Consider the following 20591-nt stretch of genomic DNA (forward strand, 5'->3'; position numbering starts at 1 on the left):
CTATGATATTCTAGGAATTTCCTGAGTAATGTAAACTAGTAAGTACACAAACAACAGCGTATTGTTTTTATATAAACATAACTGCACAACACAAGTCTGATCTGACTGTGATGATTCTTTATTGATGTGATGATGATTTCCAGTGAGACTAAATAATGTTACTGAACAGAGCATCTTGTAGGTGCTAATATGAACAGACAAAAAAGGACATGAAACTAATGGTGACAGGAAACTGTCTTCAGTCCAGTGTAATCAGTTTACAATTAAAGGAAAAAAAAAGTTTGTCATCACCACAAATATTTTTTTAAAATCTTTTATCAGAGGTAATAAGACTTTTAGGGGACACATAACAAATATGCAAATATTACACATGCACAGCATTTACAGTGTTTGCCAGAACATGAACCTCCCTCTTGGAAAAAGGAAGAGGTGACAATTACCCCCATTTAAAGCTGTAGTACCCCTACATGTCATGTAAATAATCTGTGTATAATGTGCTTTCCATGAAAATACTTCAATTACGTACAATAAAATATCTCGACTGTTTAAGGAAAATGTACATATCTCACCTGTGTGAAATGAAAAAATAACACAGAGGTCTTTAAGTTATATTAGGTAAGACTGAACTGTGATCTAAATGTTTTATACAAAGGACCATACACAATTCTGCATTTCAGTCTAAAAATAAACAAACTATACATAGTATAACCATCTCTGAAAGAATACTCTACAATATAATGACCAAATCACTGACCCTCAGCTCATTTGTCGGAGTAAGGAGTGTAAAGAACATGATTTATGACCATACATCTTAAGATAAAATTGTTTTAAAAAATGTTATATGTTGTGAATCCAGTTTAAATAAAGTTTATTTTAACATCATGGGATGCTGAAACTCTGAGACTTCATCAGCTCACTTAATTTCTTGTGTTTCACTCCTCCTGTATTAATTTTCTGTCACAAACAATATTTCATACACCCTTCACTACGCCTGACTCTCACATTCCATCTCCTCTTCTTTTTCCTCCTCTACCTCTGCTGTAGCTTCTTTTCCCTCTGTTTGGAGCTCAGTGTGGGTTTCCACCTCTCCAACCTCCCTCCCCTCCTCATGAATCACCCCTGCTGACCCTTCTTCTACTTGCTCTTGTGTCTCCACCACCATCCCTCCCTCTCCCTCTGCTTCTCCCTCTCCGTCTTGAGCAGGGAAGATCAGTTCCCCCTCCTGGATGACCTGCTCAGTTGTGGGTTGCCATGTTGTGGCAGTGTCCCCCTCAGCTGTGGTGGCTGTGGTATACTGGTAGAAGTCTGAATCTGCTTGAAACATGACCAAGGCCTGAGCTGTGTGGATGCGTACGTGCTGGGCCAAGGAGCTTGCATCCAAGAATTTATCACCACATGAATCACAGGCATACAAGATCTGGGTGTTGGGGTCTGGAGAACAGAAGAAGTTGACAAAGTGAGTCAGTCATATTTCTCATTCTGTTTTACTTATTATTTATACATCTTCACCAGGAAAGTCTTCGGTGGTTTGGCTTAGAATGAAACTTAACACAGCAGTATAAAGCATAAAATTTGCATCTGTTTCCAAATTGCCATTGTCATTTTTCAGATTTAAAGCCATGCAATACTTTAAGTATCACATTTGTGTTTTTGCATATTTATACTGTATTATTCATACTGTAGAGGTGATTACAGTGCAGTGTGAAAATCAATGTGTGGGGGCTTAAAACTTGACAAAGGTAATTTAATACATGACAGTGAACATCACTGGCAAAATACAGTACTGACAAAACTGAACCTCTGCTTTTATGGTCCATAAAGCGCTCTGTTAAAATGAACATTTGAACGTCGACTGCTAATTGATAGCTGGATTAATTCTGCTGATAAAAATAGTATGATATGAATACGTTCTTGATAGATCCTGTGGTGAGATTGTTTTCTCAACATTATGTCACCTTTATTTTGTACCAAACTTGCTGTCATGTTGTAATACTGTAATGTAGCCACTAATTTACACAAATGTCCATTAAGTTAGAGCATGATTTTGTTTATCCATCCATCTATAGCTGTAACTGCTATTTGTAATTAAATGACCCTATGAAGATTTACATGTCTGTTGATGCATTTGTTCACTTTGGATTAACTCAGACATCTGGCAGTGACTGTTATATTTGAGCATTGATTGATCAAATATTTCTAACATTATTTTGCTGTATTGTTGTTTCTCTCTGTCTGATATCCTGTTATAAAGTGCCATTCCTGAGCCCATTTGATTTGCTGATTGCTTGTGTGGTTTTCTAAGAATATGGGAATGTTCAAATACATGTTTGAGTTCATACAGTGAGTTGTTTGCACTCTTACCTGCTTCTTGCACTTTCTCCACTGCCTTGGTGATTTCAGCTTTCAAAGCCTCAGTCTCATCTGCAGACACTGAAGCAGCCACTGGAACAACTGTTAACAGACACATGATAAAAGGTAAACAAACACTTATCACTGCCTAAACCCTATCAACTGCCACATGTCTCTTTTATCATCTGCAGGCTGATGTCTGCAGCATTTATCAGGTCCAGCCAGGATATTGACATTTCCCCTAAAATCTGTGAACTCTCCCTTGAGGATGTGGTCTGACCTGTCAGCTGAGCTACAGCACTGGCTGCCAGGGCCTCTGTTGCCAAGGTGACAATGTCCTCTGTGGTAACGGTAACAATGTTGATCTCGCTGTCAGAGGTGGCTGTCCCCGTGCACCCATCAGCACCCTCATCTGCGCTGCCCCCGGCTACAACCAGTCGCTTCATGCCGGCCTTGCCATGGTGGACAGTCTTAACGTGGGAGCGTAGGTTGTCCACCCGGTTGAACCCTCGGCCGCATTTATCACACAGGAAAGGTTTCTCACCTAAGAGAGCAGCGTGGAGAAAATGAATTTAAAAAAATTACTCTGAGTTCAGCTGGGTGTAGAGTGGCAACCAAGCATTGACACAAAGTTTGCCCATACCTGTGTGTATGATGATGTGCTTCGACAGGTCTCCAACATTAACAAATGCCTTGTTGCACATGTGACACTTGTGTGGACGAACGTTGTCGTGATGGCGAATGTGATTGGCCAGTTGACTGGACTGCACAAACCTGTCGAGAAACAAACATAAGACATATCTCTAATCTAGTTTCCTATATTTACCTTGGTGTTGCATTTAAAGGGTCTGCTTTTACTTACTTACAGTGGTACTTATTGTTTAGAATTTCCTGTCAGCACAAAACTCTTGATGGAAAACTGAACCCAACATGTTATCTAAATGTGGGCCCTAAAGATACACACAATCTGTGTTTCCTGTTCTTCCAATACTAATTCCAATAGCCAGTGTTCTCACATTTGTAGAGACATCCTTGTTGGATAAACTCAGGTTATGTTCCCATGGTACAAGTGAGTTTGGAAGTGAGGCTATTATTACAACATCACTGTATCTGCTCTCGTGCCAAGCTGACCTTTTGCCACAGCGATCACACACATAAGGCTTCTCCCCCGTGTGCTGGCGGACATGCGCGATGAGCGAGCTGGCCTGAGTGAAGGCTTTGCCACAGATAAGACAGACGCAGGGTTTCTCTCCTGTAACACATGAATCACTGTCTCACTACTGTGGAATGTAGATAATATAAATGTACAGCTTCACATTGAAAAATGAGAATAATGTGTGTTGCCTTCACATTCTCCAGTCTGTCTTAATGTCATGGGAGTACCTGTGTGGATGCGCTCATGCCGCTGCAGAGCTCCAGGGTCACTGAAAGCTCTCTGACAGTGCACACAGACGTACGGTTTCTCCCCACTGTGAACCCGCAGGTGTCTCTTCAGATTTCCTAAAAAGCAGACACCATCACACAAAGGTTAAACCAAATAACCCGAAGCAAAGAAACAACTATACAAGTCAACCTCATTCAAATAACATGCACACTAACTAAAAGTAGCAGGAACTGCTCAAGGTAAAATCGTCTAAAATTAAAATCTGACTAATGGACGTTACCGTTTCCATAACGCTGTTCCTTTAAATGGTAAATATATCTGATCTCCATCTGAGGAGATCAGTGTCAGAACATGATTATACAGTAGCTCAGAAATCATTGAGGAATTTTAAGTTGAAGTTCAATCTGTGTGTTGGAGGTAACTGTATGCTGCATGTCAATTACTGTGGACAAAGAATCCCCTTGTAGATTCTTACCCACCACAAAACCTCACATGTCAGACATCTGGCTCACATACAACAGGGGTCTGTATGAACAGGAAACTGTAGCTCTGTGTAACGACTGTGTTAACAACACTAGCAGCAGCTTCAAACTTAAATGAATTCATGTGATGACAGTGGGGCTGCAACTAACAATTATTTTGTCAACTATGAGTCCAAACCCCAAAGATATACAATTTACAAAAGAGAAAAGCAACAGATCCTCATATTTGGAACCTGAGAGGCCACGTTCATACACCCTTCACACATCACTAACAACCAATAACTTTTAATTCATAGCTGGCAGTTAATATTCTGCCTATTAACCAATCAGCACCAGACAAAAGTGAATTTTGAATATTATTAATGCTGTGTATGAATACAGATCCATCTGCTACAACAGACTGACCCAGATAATTGTATCCTTCACATTAAAGTAAACAACAACAGCAGGTTCTGCATCTACTTTGCTGCAGAAAGCAGAAAATTATGGGCATATGTTGTTATAAGTATAAACTAAGCAAAATATCAAAGAATGTCTGTCTGATTTCTTCTGTGCTTCCTGGTTTAGCAAATGAGAACTAATTTCTGCTCAACTAGTCTCTCTTTCCACATGGCAACAGGACATTTCTTTGACAGTTAGAATTTCTATTCAATGAGAGATTGAGAGCCTGTCTTTTTTTAAATAAAAACATCAGCCTCTGCACATTTCTGGAAAGTTAAAATCACAGTTAAAGCAGGGAGACAAAAGAATAAGGTCCACACTGTCTTCTTACCTGAAGTAGTAAACTGTTTGCCACATTCTTTGCACTTCAGAGGCCCGTCTGCAATATGGATTTTTAAGTGAGCCTTCAGATTCCCCAACTAAAGTGGACACAAAGCAATTGAGTGAGGTGTTTACACACTTTCTATAAAATATTCAGTAACATTTGGCTGGCAATTGTACATGGGACTAACAAATGAGAAATTAAGATATTAAAATGGCTTTCTGAAAGGTCTGGAATCAAAGCATGTTTGCTAAAAAAAAAAAAGCTAATCATATCTACACACGCTGTTACCTGGTTGAAGCGTTTTTCACAGTGTGGACACTTGTTGCCCTTCTCTGTGTCGTGTGTCTCCAGATGTCGCATCTTGGCAGTGGGGTCGGAGAAGGCCTTCTCACAGAAGTCGCAGTGATATGGCTTCTCGCCGCTGTGCACCAGCTGGTGGCGCTTCAGGTTTCCAGATGTGGTGAAGAGCTTGCCGCACACGTCACAGCTGTAACGTGCTTCACCTGTGTGGCGTTTGCGGTGCAGATTGAGCAGGCTGATCTGACGGTAACTCTTCCCACAGGTAGAGCAGCAGTACGGCTTCAGAGGGCTGTGAGAGGCAACAACTCAACATAAGACACAAACCTGACAGAGCTCAGGAGGCAGGTGTCACTGGAAAGATAAATGGCTCTGAATATCATAAGTAATTCACCTGTGTGTTTTCTCATGGGCTTTACAGGCTGCTGGGTCAGAGAAAGCCTTGTTGCAGTCCCGACAGCTGAACGGCTTCTCTCCCGTGTGAATACGCATGTGTCTCTTGAAATTACCAGTGTGGGTGAATTTCTTCCCACAGTCCTGGAGAGAAGGAAATATGTCATGAAGAGTGAGCTGGCGAACATTTTCATGCCAAGATTTATATGCAAATACACCAACATTTGCACAAAGACTCCCAGTGTCACCAGAATTTCCATGTTCAGAGCAGATATATCAGCTTTAATGCCTCAGCACACAGCATCAGGCAAAACAGCTGAATGTGCCTGGGGCTGTCTGGCACTACTGTGACAGTGATGAGGAGTGCTATTCCATGCCTTGTAGCTAAAGATTCACATTAACTTTCATTCACAGGATAAAAACAACATTAATTATGATGCTAAAAATTGTAAATGTACTTGCACAGACTAGTATGTCGCACCTCACATTTGTGTGTCACCGAGCTGTAAGGCTTTGACTCGGATCGGCTGCTCATTGACGCTGACTGGTTTTGTCTCCCCTCTCGCTCGCTGCCCGAATCGACTCCTCCCACCTGCCCGCTGACCTCGCCATCTTCATCTCCACCATCATCTTCATCATCAGCTGCCCCATCGGCAATCTCTCCAGAGTCGTCCTCCTGTTCTTCAGCCACCTCTGCTGGCTCCGCCACCTTCTTCTCAGGTTTGGTCTTTGATGTGCCTTCATCCTCCGAGTCATTGTCTATGAGGTGATGATGGATTTGAAAAAATGACAAACTGTCTACAATGTGAACTACAAATGGCAACTGCTGCAACTGTTCCACTGATCCCCTGGAATTGAACACTAGGATAATCATACTACTTCCAATCAAACTCATTCAATTAAACCCTGATGTAATCCTGAATGTTTCTGTATGAAGACACTCAACACATTTCATAACCAGTGTAAAGTTTAGGGTAAAGAGTTGTTGTTAAGCTTGATACAGCAGAGAAAACTTGTGCCGCCTGCTCACCAGGTGGGAAGTTTCGTCGAGGACGCTTTCTGATTCTTCTTCCTCGTGAGCTCATGTAGGATGAGCTGCCAGCAGGTTTCAACTGTGACTCTGTAAATAGTGAGAAAATATTGCCTTGTTTATTTGTGGTTGTTGTGTTGTTATGGACACTGTAAGGTATTATGTGGGCCCACCACACTTGAGATATAGATGCTAGCACTCATGCCAAATGGGCTGCTGTAGATTGCTTACTAGGCATGTAGTCGGCGTCAGAGGGGTCATCCTGAAATCCAGGTGCATCTTGTGCAGCACTTCCTCCTTCCTTTGCAACTATCTTCTTCTGAGAAGAAGGGGGAGTGGTTTTGGGGGGTCGTCCTCTGCCTGGGTTGGTTCTGGCGGGACTGGGCTGAGAATCAGTCTGTTGTATTTCAGTAGAGATGTCTTCCGTTAAATTGTCCTGATTTTGTGTGGCTTCTTTATCTTCTGTGGTGGTGCAGGAAGGAGTCTCCTCTGCCTGTGATGCCACCTGTGCCAGGTCAGTCTCCAGCTCCTCCTTCTGCTCCCTTTCACCTGTTTTTTCTTTTGGGTTGTTAAGGAAAAAAAACGGAAAAGCAGTTTCTTTATTTTATTGGAATATGGTGGACAATTACCAGATGTCAGGCTCCAAATTTCACATTAGGATTACACTGTAGAATCTAATCACAATATTGGATCTAAATCAGATTAGGTTGATGTCTAGGGATAAACAGTAACTAATGTAACACTGAACAACTTTACAAAAAAATTGGAATTCATGAAACTGTGTCATAATCATTATATCAAAGGTAGACCTGACTCACCAACGGTGAAATCCAGTGTTATGAGTGAAGGAGCTGGATTTGCCATTGACTGGTATGCAGAGCAGGCATTTACAATCTCTTGCATTTGTAGAAAGTTTGCAACAGCCAGCACGTCTTCCACATTCTGTGGACTTAAACTCAGCTTGGCTGTGTACATGAACTCCAGGACTTGACCCAAACCTGCAGCAATATTAAGGTGATGTGGGTGGTGGTATGAGAGTATACAGAAATCTGTGACCACAGCCAGACTTGAACCTACCTGCAGCATTGCTGATGTCCAGATGCACCACATCTTTCTGGTCCAGGAAGAGGGTGCGGAAGTAGATACTGCAGGCCGCCAGCACAGCTTTGTGGGCCTTAAAGTCCACCCCATCCACAACAAAGGTGCAGTCACACAGCAGGCCCTCCTTGCGCTGTCGGTTAAGCTGCTCCAGAACCTTCCCACTGTGCCATGGGAACTCCATCGTCCTGAAGGCTAGAGGATGGCGGAGGAGGCTGGCAGGCAGGCACAGGCTCTGTGGAGCACTGACAAGTTAGAGGTCACACGTGGCACATTAGAAAAGGCACACAAATGGCTGATAATCAGTTTAACCCATTATCAGTTTGTCTTCACTCTGGCCTTTTATTAAACACTACCAATCAATCACTGTTGTTCACCTTTGATATGGTTATGTCTCCTCCCTGAGAACAGTAAAGCTATATGATGCGATTAATAATTCAGCTGACTGAACAGAGCATTCATGTATGTGAGAGATGTTAAAGGGTTGTGAACAAAATAAAAACTTTTTTTAAAGTAAATATTAGCAGCATCACATCCATACAGTGTATGTAAAACCAGCGTTAATAAAACTGCAAAACTTTAGTCACAAACCAGGGCTGATTTTAATTTTAATTTATTTTTCATTATTTCAGTGTCGTTAATTACCAACTTTGTTAGCTAACAAATTAAAACTATGACATGAAAGCAGCTCAAACATTATGCAACAGCCCAAATCCTCAATGTCACTGGCATATGGACCTGCTGTATATGACCACTTTAAAAAAGTCTGAGGAAAACTGGGTAACTTCATACTACAGTTCACCCCTGTTTATATGTAATGTAATGTACTAACTGTGTACTACACCTTACAATGCAAACAATCCTCACATTTGTTGTGTTATATCTTGCTTAGTGTCAGTATCAAAGTCAAATGAGTGCTTTCTTCGTCTTCCGGGAAACCTGTTTGGTTTGTTGCTGTATTGTTGGTGAATGTCAGTGGTATTTACATTCATGGGTGTAGGTATGAGGCTCCTTTTCCTACAGGACATAACCAGAAAATACCGAAGACAGAGAGATAGGATTTCAGGCCCCAGCTGTGTTTTAACTACATCAAAACAACCACTGACAGCTAACGTCAGATAAAATACCCAAATGTGTTGTACCCATGATGGGAAAAAATAACGTCAGCAAGCTAACTAAACAACGAGTGGCGAAGTTAACCAGTATTAAGCTTCAACGGATGACACGATTTCCATGCTATTGGACATAAAATGTCGGACTTTAAAACTGCATTACACGTGTTATGTGACAGAAAAGTTACTCTAAAAGTTTCAACCGCTTGGTTTGACAGTGCAATATATCGATTACAATTCCTCCATCCTTGTAGCTTTGTTATCGGGGTTTAATTTAGTATGCCTTGACATGCATGTAATGCAGGGACAAGATGGCGGCGCGAAGAGTTGGGCCTGTCTTCATCCCTTGTTGTTTTCACAGCTAGTTCGCTGTCAGAGCTCTGTGCAAGCGCCATTTTAACAGAAACTAACTCCGGAATTACCTCTCTGTTGTCTCTTCTTCACTCCGAGTACAAACTGCTGCACCAGGCGGTGTTTGGGAGTGTTTGCCTCAGTTAAGAAAAGCAAACCCAATCGAGTTTTTCGGTGATCGATCCTGCACCGCTAACTCCATCCACCGCCATCTTCCTCTCTCTGATCGATTGATAGGGACCGGCCGGATGTATCGCAGGAGCAGGCGCACTGTGAACACGTGGTATGGTGATGATGACCACGTGGTGGCGCAATAGGCTTGATCTATGTGATTTATATCAATAATAAAATTGGTCTGTACGTCTATGTAGGAGACACACAACACAAGCACCACCAGCAACACGTAAGATGTTATTAAACTGATTTAGTTGGACCCACTGATGGTAAACCCACACAAAATGTCTCAATCATCCTGTAAGGCTGTATGTATGAGTAGCTAATATATCGTGTGTATTGTAGAAATAATGATACAGAATCATTTTCAAACCACTTTTTAACCACATGTTGTGGCTCAAAGACAGTGGAGTGAATTACAACCACATAACAAAGGCCTCTAAATTATTTTTGCTTGAATAGGGCCTTTGAAAATCTCTTCAAATGAAAGCAGGACAGATGCCTTATAGATGCCTCCACACACAAAAGCCTGAAGCCTGAGGCACCTTCTATACTCTGCAGGGTAACTGAATGGTTTCAGTTGATTTAGAAAGGAGCTGTGATGCTCATAGCTTGTCCACCTTTATATCTCCCTTTATTTTATTTTATTTTATTTTATTTATTTTTTATCTGGATGCAAGGTTGAAGAAGACACTACTGTCAAGCCAATCATACTTTCCAAAAACAATTATGTTTAATTCATAAGCATGTAAAATGAGTGATGGTTGTAGAAAATTAAAATTAATTTAAAAAATAAAAGATTCTCTACAGTGGCAGGAATAAAAGTCTACTGTAGAAATTCTAACACTTATTATTTTTGCCAAGGTGAGAACAGCAACATTTCAAAAATAATGAGTAGAGAACTACTGGAATCATTTTATATAATATAGAGGATGTGCCCTGGTCATCTGACATGAAAAAAAAAAAAAAAGATTTAGCATGTTGGACCTGGGCAAAATGGAAGATGAAGAGGTTTGAGTTTACTGCTAGTTTTTCCACTTTTTTCAATACATGGATTTATGATCCTTCACTCTCAAATCAACTGATCCAGCTCCCTCACCAAACTCTCAATTCTGGCCCACATGAGGCCAGACTGGAAGCAGAGGGCTCACACAGATCAGGATGTTTATTGTCAAATATTGCGTATTTTATTCACACAAAAAATAATATACAATAAATTATTATTAATGAGAAACTATCAATTTTAAAATTGCGAATCACGTTTTTAAACTGTGTCAGAGGACAGGTATGGTGAACTCAGTTAATTGCATGTGTGTGCGTGTCTTTGTGAAAATGCTGTACATGTCCAAGCCCTTGTGTCTCAGTCTGTTATGTGCAGGTACGGCCTGTTGCTGCTGTGTGTGGTGAACTAATTTAGAATATAAATGAGCAGCAACAGGCATTGTTGCAGCCATGGAGGGAGGATGTTTTATCGAGCACTGTGTCGACTCTGAGTGTTAAAAGTAGAATGGTTTCAGTGAAGACAGGAAACACAGGAAGTCACATAAAAAACAAAAGAAGTGAGGGGTTTGTTCGGTGGAGAGTCATCACTCTCTAGATCTTGATCTCGGTGCGGAAGGTCTGTGCAAGCTCGTGCTTGGCTGGGTGTCGCCGTGCCCGGACTGTTAGGGTCCCCTCAGCTCCCAGTGATGATGTCACTGAGGTGGGGTCCACATCCTCAGGTAGCTGGCACTTGTGGGTGAATGTGTTCATCACTGAACCATCCTGGGCCAGCTGTCAGGGAAGGATTATTAGAGATGAGTTAATGTAATGTAACTGAAGAAAGATGCTGTGGTTAGTGGTTCCTCTGCTCACAGAGATTTTAGTCCCAAGGTTCCACCATGGATCAATTTAACACCTCTGAGACAAACAGCATGTTATCAGTCTGAATTAGAGGGAAAGCTGCCCACCTTCTCTGCACGAACTTCTATCTGGTTGTTGGATGTGGTGACAATGACGTCTTCAGGGGAGAAGTCTCGCACATCAACTGTGAACTGGTATGAATCCCCAAGAGTTTTAATATTTCCAGCTCCACCTGAAAGCACCACAAAACAAGAAAGGATGTTTGACCTCAGGAAGAAGCAAATTTATAGCTTTAATTTCTTTATTTGCCAATTAAATTTTGCTCAGGTTTCAAAAAAAAAAAAAATGCAGTTAATTTTATTTTTGTATTTGATGCAAACAACTGTGACAACTGTTGAATGGTATAAATTCCATATTAAAATCAAACACTATTCAGGCTCCTTTTTTTTTTCCTTTTCATTCTTTTTACACACAACAGTCACAAATGAACAGGCAGGAGTTCCCTTGTGTTGCTCATCCATGGTCACTTTGTTCACTCTGTTACTTCAGTGGCAGTTGCTATCTCCTGTAAACCCAATTTTCAAACACAGAAATCTATTTAATTATAAATAGCTAAAAACAGCCAGACAGGAATACTGGTTAAGTTTAGCTAATAGGACATGACTATATCATATTGTTAATATCATGTGGACTTTTTCCACAATGACTGGTCAAAATGGCTGGTGTAAAAAGACCCATAACAATGTGAAAGAGGCTCTTATTGCCAGTGAGAGTAAATACAGACCAGCAGAGATATTTACAGCTGAACATGTTTTCCAGATTATTGATTACAGTTTTGACTGACAGCAACATGTCTTAAACTGTATAGTGACCCATCAGTTCATCAGGGACACAAAGTTTCTCTTGCATTCAAATGTGTCCACACTGTATTTACTGATGAGATGTGAGCATTTGTTATTCTTTAAACACACGTAGAGACATTATTGTTATGTGGCCTTCTAAACTATATTACTACATCTGAAAATGTTGTTAGTTAGTTCATTGGCACAACAATTGTTATTTATTTATATGCATCACATCCCATAACATAGTTTTTAAATAGTTGCCATTTCCAATTAATGCCATGTCTGCAGTCTGCACTGTCTGAATTTATCTGTTGAGCAGAACATGTCATTTCAAGCTTCAACAGATTCAGAAATGAACAATTTTCATTTGCTCATTCAGTTTGATCAGATCCTATGAAAACAAAAGTAAAACTACTTTATGTTACGACCAAGGAAAATTATCTGTCCTCAACTTTTCTATTAAAACATTATGATTAGGCTGTTGTTAAACTGAAGGTTGGAGCCACACCACAGTATATATTGTACAAACATACAACAGAAGACAAACTAGCAAGAATTCCTCTTTCTACTTTTTGTAACTTTGATTTAAGAAAACTTAATTTCTCCTTTATTTCAGCTCAGGGCATTTAAAGCTACATTTGTAATTTTTTTGGCCACTTGGAGGCAGTGAAACATTCAAAAACAACATTTAACTCATAATATTATCACCTTATAAAGAGTAGGGTGAAAGTTGTGTGGAAAACAACTGCCTATTTTAACATTTTAGCAGATGTAGAGAAACAGCATTAATTAGGAAATGTAAGCTCAATGTTCACCTTCCCTTTAGCTCTGTTTTGGTCTCCACCAACTCCTTAAACAAGTACTTGGTTCTTTAGCTTCATACTAATACTCCACTATGTTCATCAGCTAACTGCTCACTTTGTTTGTCAGCCTTCTAAAATAGGTTTAAAATGTTGTGTAGCTTAGGGGAATTTCAGAGTTGGGTGATAATTATTTGTGGGTTTGTGTGTGTAAACTTAGTCATTTCATCCACTGTTAATATAAAAAATGTTGATTGATAATCTGTTTGGGAAAAACAGGTTAATAGCAGCAGTCAACAGTAACAGGATGCAGCAGAGAAACATAGATAATGATAATGCAGTCATTGTCAGTGACGACAGTCTGTCCCCAGTGATCCTGAGCACCAGACTCGAAGTGAGTGTGTGTGTATGACTTCAGCTCTGACTTCACATATACAGGTTAGTTTGATTATGTGACATCATTCTAACTGTGTGTGTGTGTGTGTGTGTACACTGGTCACCAGGCAACCATCTGGTCATTCCTTATGCGGGCGTCATCCCAGATACTCAGTGCGTGAAGTCACACTGCTGGCAGTCAGTTCAACATTCCCTGGGTTGCATGTGTGCGTGCATGTGTGTGTGTGTGTGTGTGTGTGTGTGCTTTACTTTCCCTTTAGCTGCACCCACAGTCAGGCTCTTGTGCTGCTCCTATGGGACACCAACCATGGTCCCAGAACATTTCTACTCTCCCCCTGACACATGGAGCACATGGAGCCTGAGTCCATTTAAAGTTCAGATGTCACACATTCACTCATCTGTGAACTTACACACAGTTCACAGCAGAAGGTGATCCAGGCCAGTGTGAAGTGAAGTGTCTGCTGACCTTGATGTGTATTTTTAACACACAAACGCCTCATAAACCTGGAACAGAGAGAGCTGAGTAGAGTGTGTTCTGTCACACACCTCTGTTTTCTTTTCATCTTATTTTACAGTTTAGTTGCTCTATCAGTCAGCACCATGGCTACACTCTTCCTCAACACATTTGTCCACACACACCAACCACAAGGTCCCTTTGCCTTTTAAACTCGACCTGTTGTCTCATTCCTCTGACCTGTCACCTCGGACATGTTTTATAACCACTTTATGGAGAAAAACACAACACTGCACAAAGACCTTCCAAGCAGAACCATAACTCTACTTTACAGTCAAATCTGTCAGTTCAACCTGCTGTAGCTATTATTTTATACCACTTCTGTATACAGAAGAAGTTACAGAGACCCGAAATCACTTCCAACTTACTGGAAAAACCCAAGGCGTCGCTCCCAGGCCTCATGAAGGAGCCAAAGTCCTCAGCGAACAGTCCCCGGCTTTTCTCCATGTATGGGTTACCAGAGGTGGAGGATGAGGATGAAGTCTGGTGGAAACTACGCTCCGATCGATAGGCAGAGGAGTTGGTCACACTCATGGATGGCTATGAGTGCTGGGTGAGGCAGAGGAGGAGAGTAAGGGGAGAGAGGAGGGAGGCGGAGAGAGTTGATTCTTCTGGTGGCTCCTATGGGAGTTTTTTTCAAGGACTTAAATGTTAGAAATAATACACACAGCTGTTCTGTCTTTCTTTGTGTTTCCTTCTTTTTCTTTCTATTAGTTTTTAAGGCAACTTATTTCCCACTCTCCTGCAGCCACTGACCCATGGCCCTTATATACTGCGTGGTCCCATGTGTGGTTGGGAGGTGCACACGTGTGTCACAGCTCATTGGGAAAGGGTAATAGTGTTCTATATTTATCATGAGACGCACACAGTGATGGAGAGAGGGGTCTGTGGTTGGAAAAGTTTTGGGCATTGAAAGGCCCTGAGGTTAAGAGCAGGAAAGAGAGAGCGGGATTTGACAGAGAGAGGTAGAGAAAGAGAAGTGGGTGGAAGGGGGGCAACAGTTGTCATTCCAGACACATGATCCTTGAAATAGCTTTTTCCTCTCCCCTCCTTTAATTCCCCCCACACTCCATCGCTCCATCTGCCTGTTTCTTCTGCTTTCTTAATTTTGAGCACCATGTCTTTGTCCTGAAACTGGATCCTCACACAGTTCTGCCATTAAATGACATAAGTGTCCAATGTTTTCACAGCATGGTTTGATCTCATTAGAGAGATTCTTTGTGTGTTTTTTTTCAGGCTCCATTTCATCTCTTTATTAATTTAATCTCTCTTTCTGAACACGCAACATTAAGTGCGAATGATTTGCTGGAAAATGTTGTTTCCTCCCGCTGAGCTGGCTGAAGCGAGAGAAGTGAACTGAAAAGTGAAAAAGTAGAGTCACTCTCTTATGTCAGAAGATAAGTTAAGAGCAAAACAAAGATGGAAAGAATGTGCTTGAAAACAAAGCCGTCAGTGGGAGCAGGGGACTTAGTAGTGACATTGCTTTGTGGCTATTAATATCTGCATGGAGAGCACGGCCTATCATGATTAGAAAACACTCACCGCTCTCTTCTCTATGTAGCGTCGCTGACAGCTAATCTATGAAAATACATTTATAGACTGTATCAGTGTCTATCTGTTTGACCTCTGCTTTGTCTTGACTTTATTCAATCATGAAGAGGTTGTCTATAATTTACAGATGACCTGTGTATGACTCATGCAACACATGACGGATTTACTGACCCACACCACAACCTCGATCCCTAAATCACAGCATAACAAATGACACCAAACGGCGTGATGTTCTTCCAGTCTTATCAGTGTAGCGCTCAAAGCTCCCCGCTGAAGGTCTAAATCCAGCCCAGCAACTCACCAGCTCCCTGCCAGGGAGCACATACAGCCCCTCCTCCTCCCTTCCCTGGTAACAGCAGTGCTATTGTTTGTTCATACTGCCCTTTATTCTAAATTAGATATTGGCTAGACAGTGTTTGGCACCTCTGGTAGTCTGCAAATGGTGTTGACATTATTTAATTATGATTTTAGAGATTTTTGTTTACATATAAAAGGTAAAACTTTTCTCAGCTGCTGTTTCAGTTCACAGAAAGTTTGTTCAAGTTTCATAGGATCGTCTTATTTTCAAAATGATGCAAGGAAATAAGTGTCATTTCTCAGAGGAACTGCAAGTTAAACTGAGGGGTCACAAGATGCTGAACCTGTTACCAGACACTCAGACTCAGAAGATTGTTCTTCAACCCCTTTGATTAGAGTCTTAATCCTGCTCTCTTTTGTAAGGTCTTTACATTTTACAGCCAAAACATCAGAATGTTTAGCTCAATAATAAAAGGTAACTGAACCCATAATGCAGAGACAGACTCAGGCAGAATGTTTTAACAGCTAATTGTACAAAAGACAAATAAGAGAAATGTGCAAAAGGGGTTCTGGCAGGTGAGCTCTGGGGTAGGTGGTGCAGGAGACCAGGTAAAGTCTCTGTACTGAGGGAGAGGGGTCTGGCTCAAAGCAGAGTCTTTTATCTGGCTGAAGGAAACTGGATATATCTGTCTTTATGTGGCCTGCAAGCCATGGGGGTACTGGATTGTGCTGAACAGGACAGGACGGTCTGGCAGATCTGCAGCATAGGAGAGACAGGTGAGCAAGATCCACAGGTCTGACAAAGACTGAACTTACTAGAATCTAAGGCAAAAACAAAAAGCCAGCTGCAGCATGTTACTACACTGAGGCTCACAGCAAACTGATGAAGACTGAGGAGGAAGACCGGCCTTTATATTGCAGAGGAGTAGGTGGCGATCAACAGTGATGAACTACAGGTGAGTAGGAGGTTTGGCAGGAACATAGAAGTAGGTCAGCCACGCCCAGCTGCTGGCACATAGGCAGACAACAGAGACAGACTGGGGACAAACACTCAAAACATAGAAGAAAATGTATTTATTTATTTATTTATCTAGTTGGCATGAAAAGGGAATATAAGGCCTGACAACTTCTGTGTGGAAGACTTTGGCGCCCTAACCATAAGTCTTAAACAATTATGACAACAGGTCAACACAGATAGAGTCAGGACAGTTAGAGCTTTAAAACAAAGTATAATTTGTCAAGGTCAAGATGATGCACAAATTCTGTTTATTTTTCCAACCTTTCTCTAATTTTTTCCTTTTTTGAAATATTAAAAAGTTTTTTTTTCAAAACCATTCAAATGAAACTACCTGACAGGGGTAAATCATTCTTTGGTTGAATTGTTCACACCTTGTTAACATTATGCATCCTGTGATCAAATCAGATGATATCCTCAAAATCCTCTCAGCCTCCCATATGCACAGTCAAATTATGTCTTTTTTCAATCATAAAACTAGTTGAATTAAGTGTGTGTTTAAGTGTGCGTTTAGAGGCATGACTAGGCTGCTATTTGAGAGAAATGATGGGTGAAGAGTGAACGAGGTGTGTGTGTGCGCAGGGAAACTCTGGAGGGGAGAGGGGAGGGATGGGGGAGAGAGGACAAGTATGGATGGGTGAGGTGACAGTAACTGGTTAGGAGATGAGAGGGTGATAGGAGAAGAATAAACACAGTTAAGGATGAGTAGAAAACACAGGACAGACAATACTGACGTGTTTCCTTTTTATGAGTCTGGTATTTCTAGGCAATAGATTCAAATCAGAAATAGAAAAACCTCAAGTTCTTTCTTGATTTCAGTTGTGAAGAGACGAAGAAGCTCTTGATCATAGGATCTAAGAGGTGTGTGAAGGAAAACTCAACAGAACAGCTTAAAAGAAATGGATGGTCTTTTTTTAGGCATGAAACATGTTTGCCACCTTAAGGCATTCAGATATGTAGGTCAGACTGAATAGAGGGTAACACATAAATACTGTAAGTGTTGTTGTGTCAGGTTAAAACCAGGATGAATAATGTTTATCCTATCCAGCAGTTAAGCTCAGCATAAGAGAGTTAACAGACAGAAAAGAGAGAGAGGAACATGAAAATCACCACTGAATAAATAAGATAAAATACAGCTAATAATAACTTGAGGGAGGAGGTCAGGAACGCAGGGATTATAAACATGACAAACAAGTATGACAACAGAGTGGGAGGAAGAAACGTCAGCGAGTGAATCTGATCCAGTCGTCAGTAATCCACATTGTCCCACCACTGACATTGAGTCACCTCTAGATATGTGAGTCTGTGTGTGCATTCCTGTCCGCCCACAGCTGACACACACACACACACACACACACACATACACAGCTGCTGTGTGTTACATAATGTTGCAGACAGAGTGATACAGGGTCAGACTGTTGCTGAGCTGGAGGTCGTCTCTCTGCTGATGACGACAAGATCTGTGGAGTTACACAGGTTTCCATCAACAACAAGACCCTGAGACTGGGAGCTCAAATTTCAGGGTCTCTTCTATAAAAAGTTACACTTTTCTTTAAAAACCTACCTTATGTCTATAATTTCATTTAAATGTCTACATTATTCTGCTACAAATGAAAGATATAGACACTGCATTTATTGGACTGTGTGAAATACGAATAATAAATGTAAACATTAAAATTGAAAACAAATATTTTCATTGAATCTGTTTTCATGTGTTTTGTGTTATTTCTTTCAAAAATGCAGTCAGTATCAGATGGAAACAGACTAAGACAATACTACTATATCATATTTTCTCAGTTACGCACAACGTGAGGAATTTGAATACAGAGCTGGACTAACACATTTTTTCTAAGCTGCTTTGTCTGTTTGCTGGTTTTGGGTTTGTAACATATAATGGGTTTATTATTGTTATTTGGCTGAAAACAGCTGCTGCTGCTGCTGAACAATGGGTTTGATGAGAGCAGAGTGTGTGTTTGAAAAAGCAAAATAATGAGTTTAAAGAGGCCGAAAGGCTTTGTAGGACTAAAAAATACTGAAAATCAGGTGAGACAGTGTTTATCAATAGTTTGTCTCTATGAACCTCCTTCATGTTACATATTGTTATTTGCTCCATTGTTTATATACACAAACACTGATTAGAGCAGATTTACAACATACATAGAATTTAATTCACATTTTATCAATCTTTCCTCATATTAAAGTAACAATAAGTTTAGTGACAAAAGAATTTACCTTTTGCTTTATACATATTACAGGAGTAAATATACAAATGAAGTACTGAGGAGCAGTTGCTGTTATAAACACTGGATTTGGTTGAAGTAGTACTCAAGTTGTTATGAATGGCAAAACAATAATGTGATACTCAGATTATATAATAGAGCCTTTTGCTGTTTGTTACTCTCTGAGTTCACTGAAATACTCTTTGTTAACATCATGTTAACATCACAGGGTAGTTTTGTATTTTGTACTCATTTGTTTTCATAAAGATTCATCTGAATAAAAACAGGACATTTAACGTTTCACTCCTAAATAAAACTTTATTTATTTGTAAATGTTTTCATATTCCGTTTTGGGATTTGGAAACTGTTACATAATTGGATTTTCTTATCTCTTTATTTGCCGGAGGAGAAACTTCTCAGGTCGACAATTGTTTGTTTGATTGATACAATTGTTTATGAGAGAAAAGTAAAGTAACCTCCTGCTTCGCTGTGTGGTCGCCTCAGCATGTAGTTCCCATGGAAACAAGTCTTGATACTGAGATGAGCAGTCTGTACGTGTGTGCATTTCTGTGGTGTATATGCATGTGTGTGTATGAGACTGACACTCACAGTGTGCAGATTTCAAATCTCTAAAATAAAACAAGTGTTAATTGAAAGCCTAAAGGGAGGTAGAACTGAGGAAACATAAACATTAACTAAGGGCTCATTTAAAGTCTCTCTCTCTCTCTCTCTCTCCCTCTGTGTGTGTGTGTGTGTGGATCTGTACAATGATTACCTTCACCTTGAGCAGGCCTCTGAATTTCATAAAGTGAACACTGATTTCCTGTAAAGTGTTGGACATTCAGAGGATTCCTGATTATTTTTTCATGTCTTTTTCTGGTCGAGGGTCTTTGAAGCCAATCATTGATAGTAGGAAGGTCATAGCAAAGACATCTGTTCATATCCATCTGAGCTGTAAAATGTAAATCATACTGAAGGATGTTCTAATGCAGGAAAGATAATCATGACACTAAAACGTGTTTAATCATTCTTCATCTGTGTGATTATATTTGGTGCCTGTGGAGCACCTGTGTCTCATGTCTCGATTTAACCTGATGTTGAACGACAAGGTGCCAAGTGTCATGGGTCAGTTTTGATTGCATAATTTTGAATGCATTACCATACATAACACATTGTGATTTACATACTTACATTGCATGTTTTCCATACTATTACCATATAATATGAAGAAGACACAGCTGTGACAAATGATTACACTTTTGTTTAAGAATAATCTGTCAGTGTTGCACTGTGAGCCTGTCTCCAGTGGAAAAACAATGAAAATGTATCAGTGTTGAACAGTTCACTGTCAACCTAAAGACAGTAACTGTTCATTTACAGTTTCAAAAGGGTCAGGTCTTGATTATGTGTAAGGCTGACACTAAGAATGATGAGGAAACGTGCAGGGTGCTCCTCACAGAGGACGAGTGCTGATGATGAGAGAGCTGCTCTCAGCAGGGTGAACTGTGAACCAGGAGATGGTCATGGTGACCTACATGTTCACTTCAATCACGCTGACCGCTGACAGTTAAATATCTTCTGAGGAGGTTGTAAAAATCTAAATTTAGACTCGTATGAAAGAAAATGTCTGTTATAAACTGTTGAACCAGTTGTTACAGCTTATGTTTACATTTCTA

The 20591-nt window shown here is 40.5% G+C and overlaps 2 protein-coding genes across 3 annotated transcripts; both read right to left on the reverse strand.

Annotated features, from left to right (window-relative positions):
- Positions 1-102: 102 nt before the first annotated feature.
- zbtb17 (zinc finger and BTB domain containing 17) lies at positions 103-9575 on the reverse strand. Of its 2 annotated transcripts, none has more exons than XM_018675170.2 (15): positions 9334-9575; positions 7779-8034; positions 7520-7699; positions 6933-7259; positions 6702-6791; positions 6153-6430; positions 5673-5815; positions 5270-5570; positions 4988-5075; positions 3733-3849; positions 3481-3601; positions 2993-3123; positions 2630-2893; positions 2362-2451; positions 103-1431 (listed from the first exon to the last, which is right to left on the reverse strand). In XM_018675170.2, exons 2-15 carry the CDS (start codon positions 7981-7983, stop codon positions 986-988), a joined length of 2781 nt encoding a protein of 926 aa, XP_018530686.1. In that variant the 5' UTR covers positions 7984-8034; positions 9334-9575; the 3' UTR covers positions 103-985. The 2 variants fall into 2 exon arrangements, with proteins under 2 accessions (XP_018530686.1, XP_018530685.1); XM_018675169.2 differs by having other exon boundaries at positions 7779-8044.
- A 1025-nt stretch (positions 9576-10600) lies between these two features.
- Positions 10601-14606, reverse strand: hspb7 (heat shock protein family, member 7 (cardiovascular)). The gene is made up of 3 exons (XM_018675180.2): positions 14202-14606; positions 11386-11510; positions 10601-11209 (listed from the first exon to the last, which is right to left on the reverse strand). Exons 1-3 carry the CDS (start codon positions 14365-14367, stop codon positions 11030-11032), a joined length of 471 nt encoding a protein of 156 aa, XP_018530696.1. The 5' UTR covers positions 14368-14606; the 3' UTR covers positions 10601-11029.
- Positions 14607-20591: the final 5985 nt, after the last annotated feature.

The sequence above is a fragment of the Lates calcarifer genome, linkage group LG6 (genome assembly GCF_001640805.2).
Source record: "Lates calcarifer isolate ASB-BC8 linkage group LG6, TLL_Latcal_v3, whole genome shotgun sequence".
Lineage (NCBI taxonomy): Eukaryota > Metazoa > Chordata > Actinopteri > Centropomidae > Lates > Lates calcarifer.

What these genes read in the sequence shown, in the direction of transcription:
- zbtb17 (XM_018675170.2), bottom strand. Translation starts at nt 7,983, where the DNA reads ATGGAGTTCCCATGGCACAGTGGGAAGGTTCTGGAGCAGCTTAACCGA. An exon ending in TGCTGTAGCTCAGCTGACAG is followed by an intron (nt 2,452 to 2,629) that starts GTCAGACCACAT and finishes GTCTGTTAACAG; the next exon opens with TTGTTCCAGTGGCTGCTTCA. An exon ending in GGAGAAAGTGCAAGAAGCAG is followed by an intron (nt 1,432 to 2,361) that starts GTAAGAGTGCAA and finishes TCTGTTCTCCAG; the next exon opens with ACCCCAACACCCAGATCTTG.
- hspb7 (XM_018675180.2), bottom strand. Translation starts at nt 14,367, where the DNA reads ATGAGTGTGACCAACTCCTCTGCCTATCGATCGGAGCGTAGTTTCCAC. An exon ending in CGACGCCTTGGGTTTTTCCA is followed by an intron (nt 11,511 to 14,201) that starts GTAAGTTGGAAG and finishes TGGTGCTTTCAG; the next exon opens with GTGGAGCTGGAAATATTAAA. An exon ending in TAGAAGTTCGTGCAGAGAAG is followed by an intron (nt 11,210 to 11,385) that starts GTGGGCAGCTTT and finishes CTTCCCTGACAG; the next exon opens with CTGGCCCAGGATGGTTCAGT.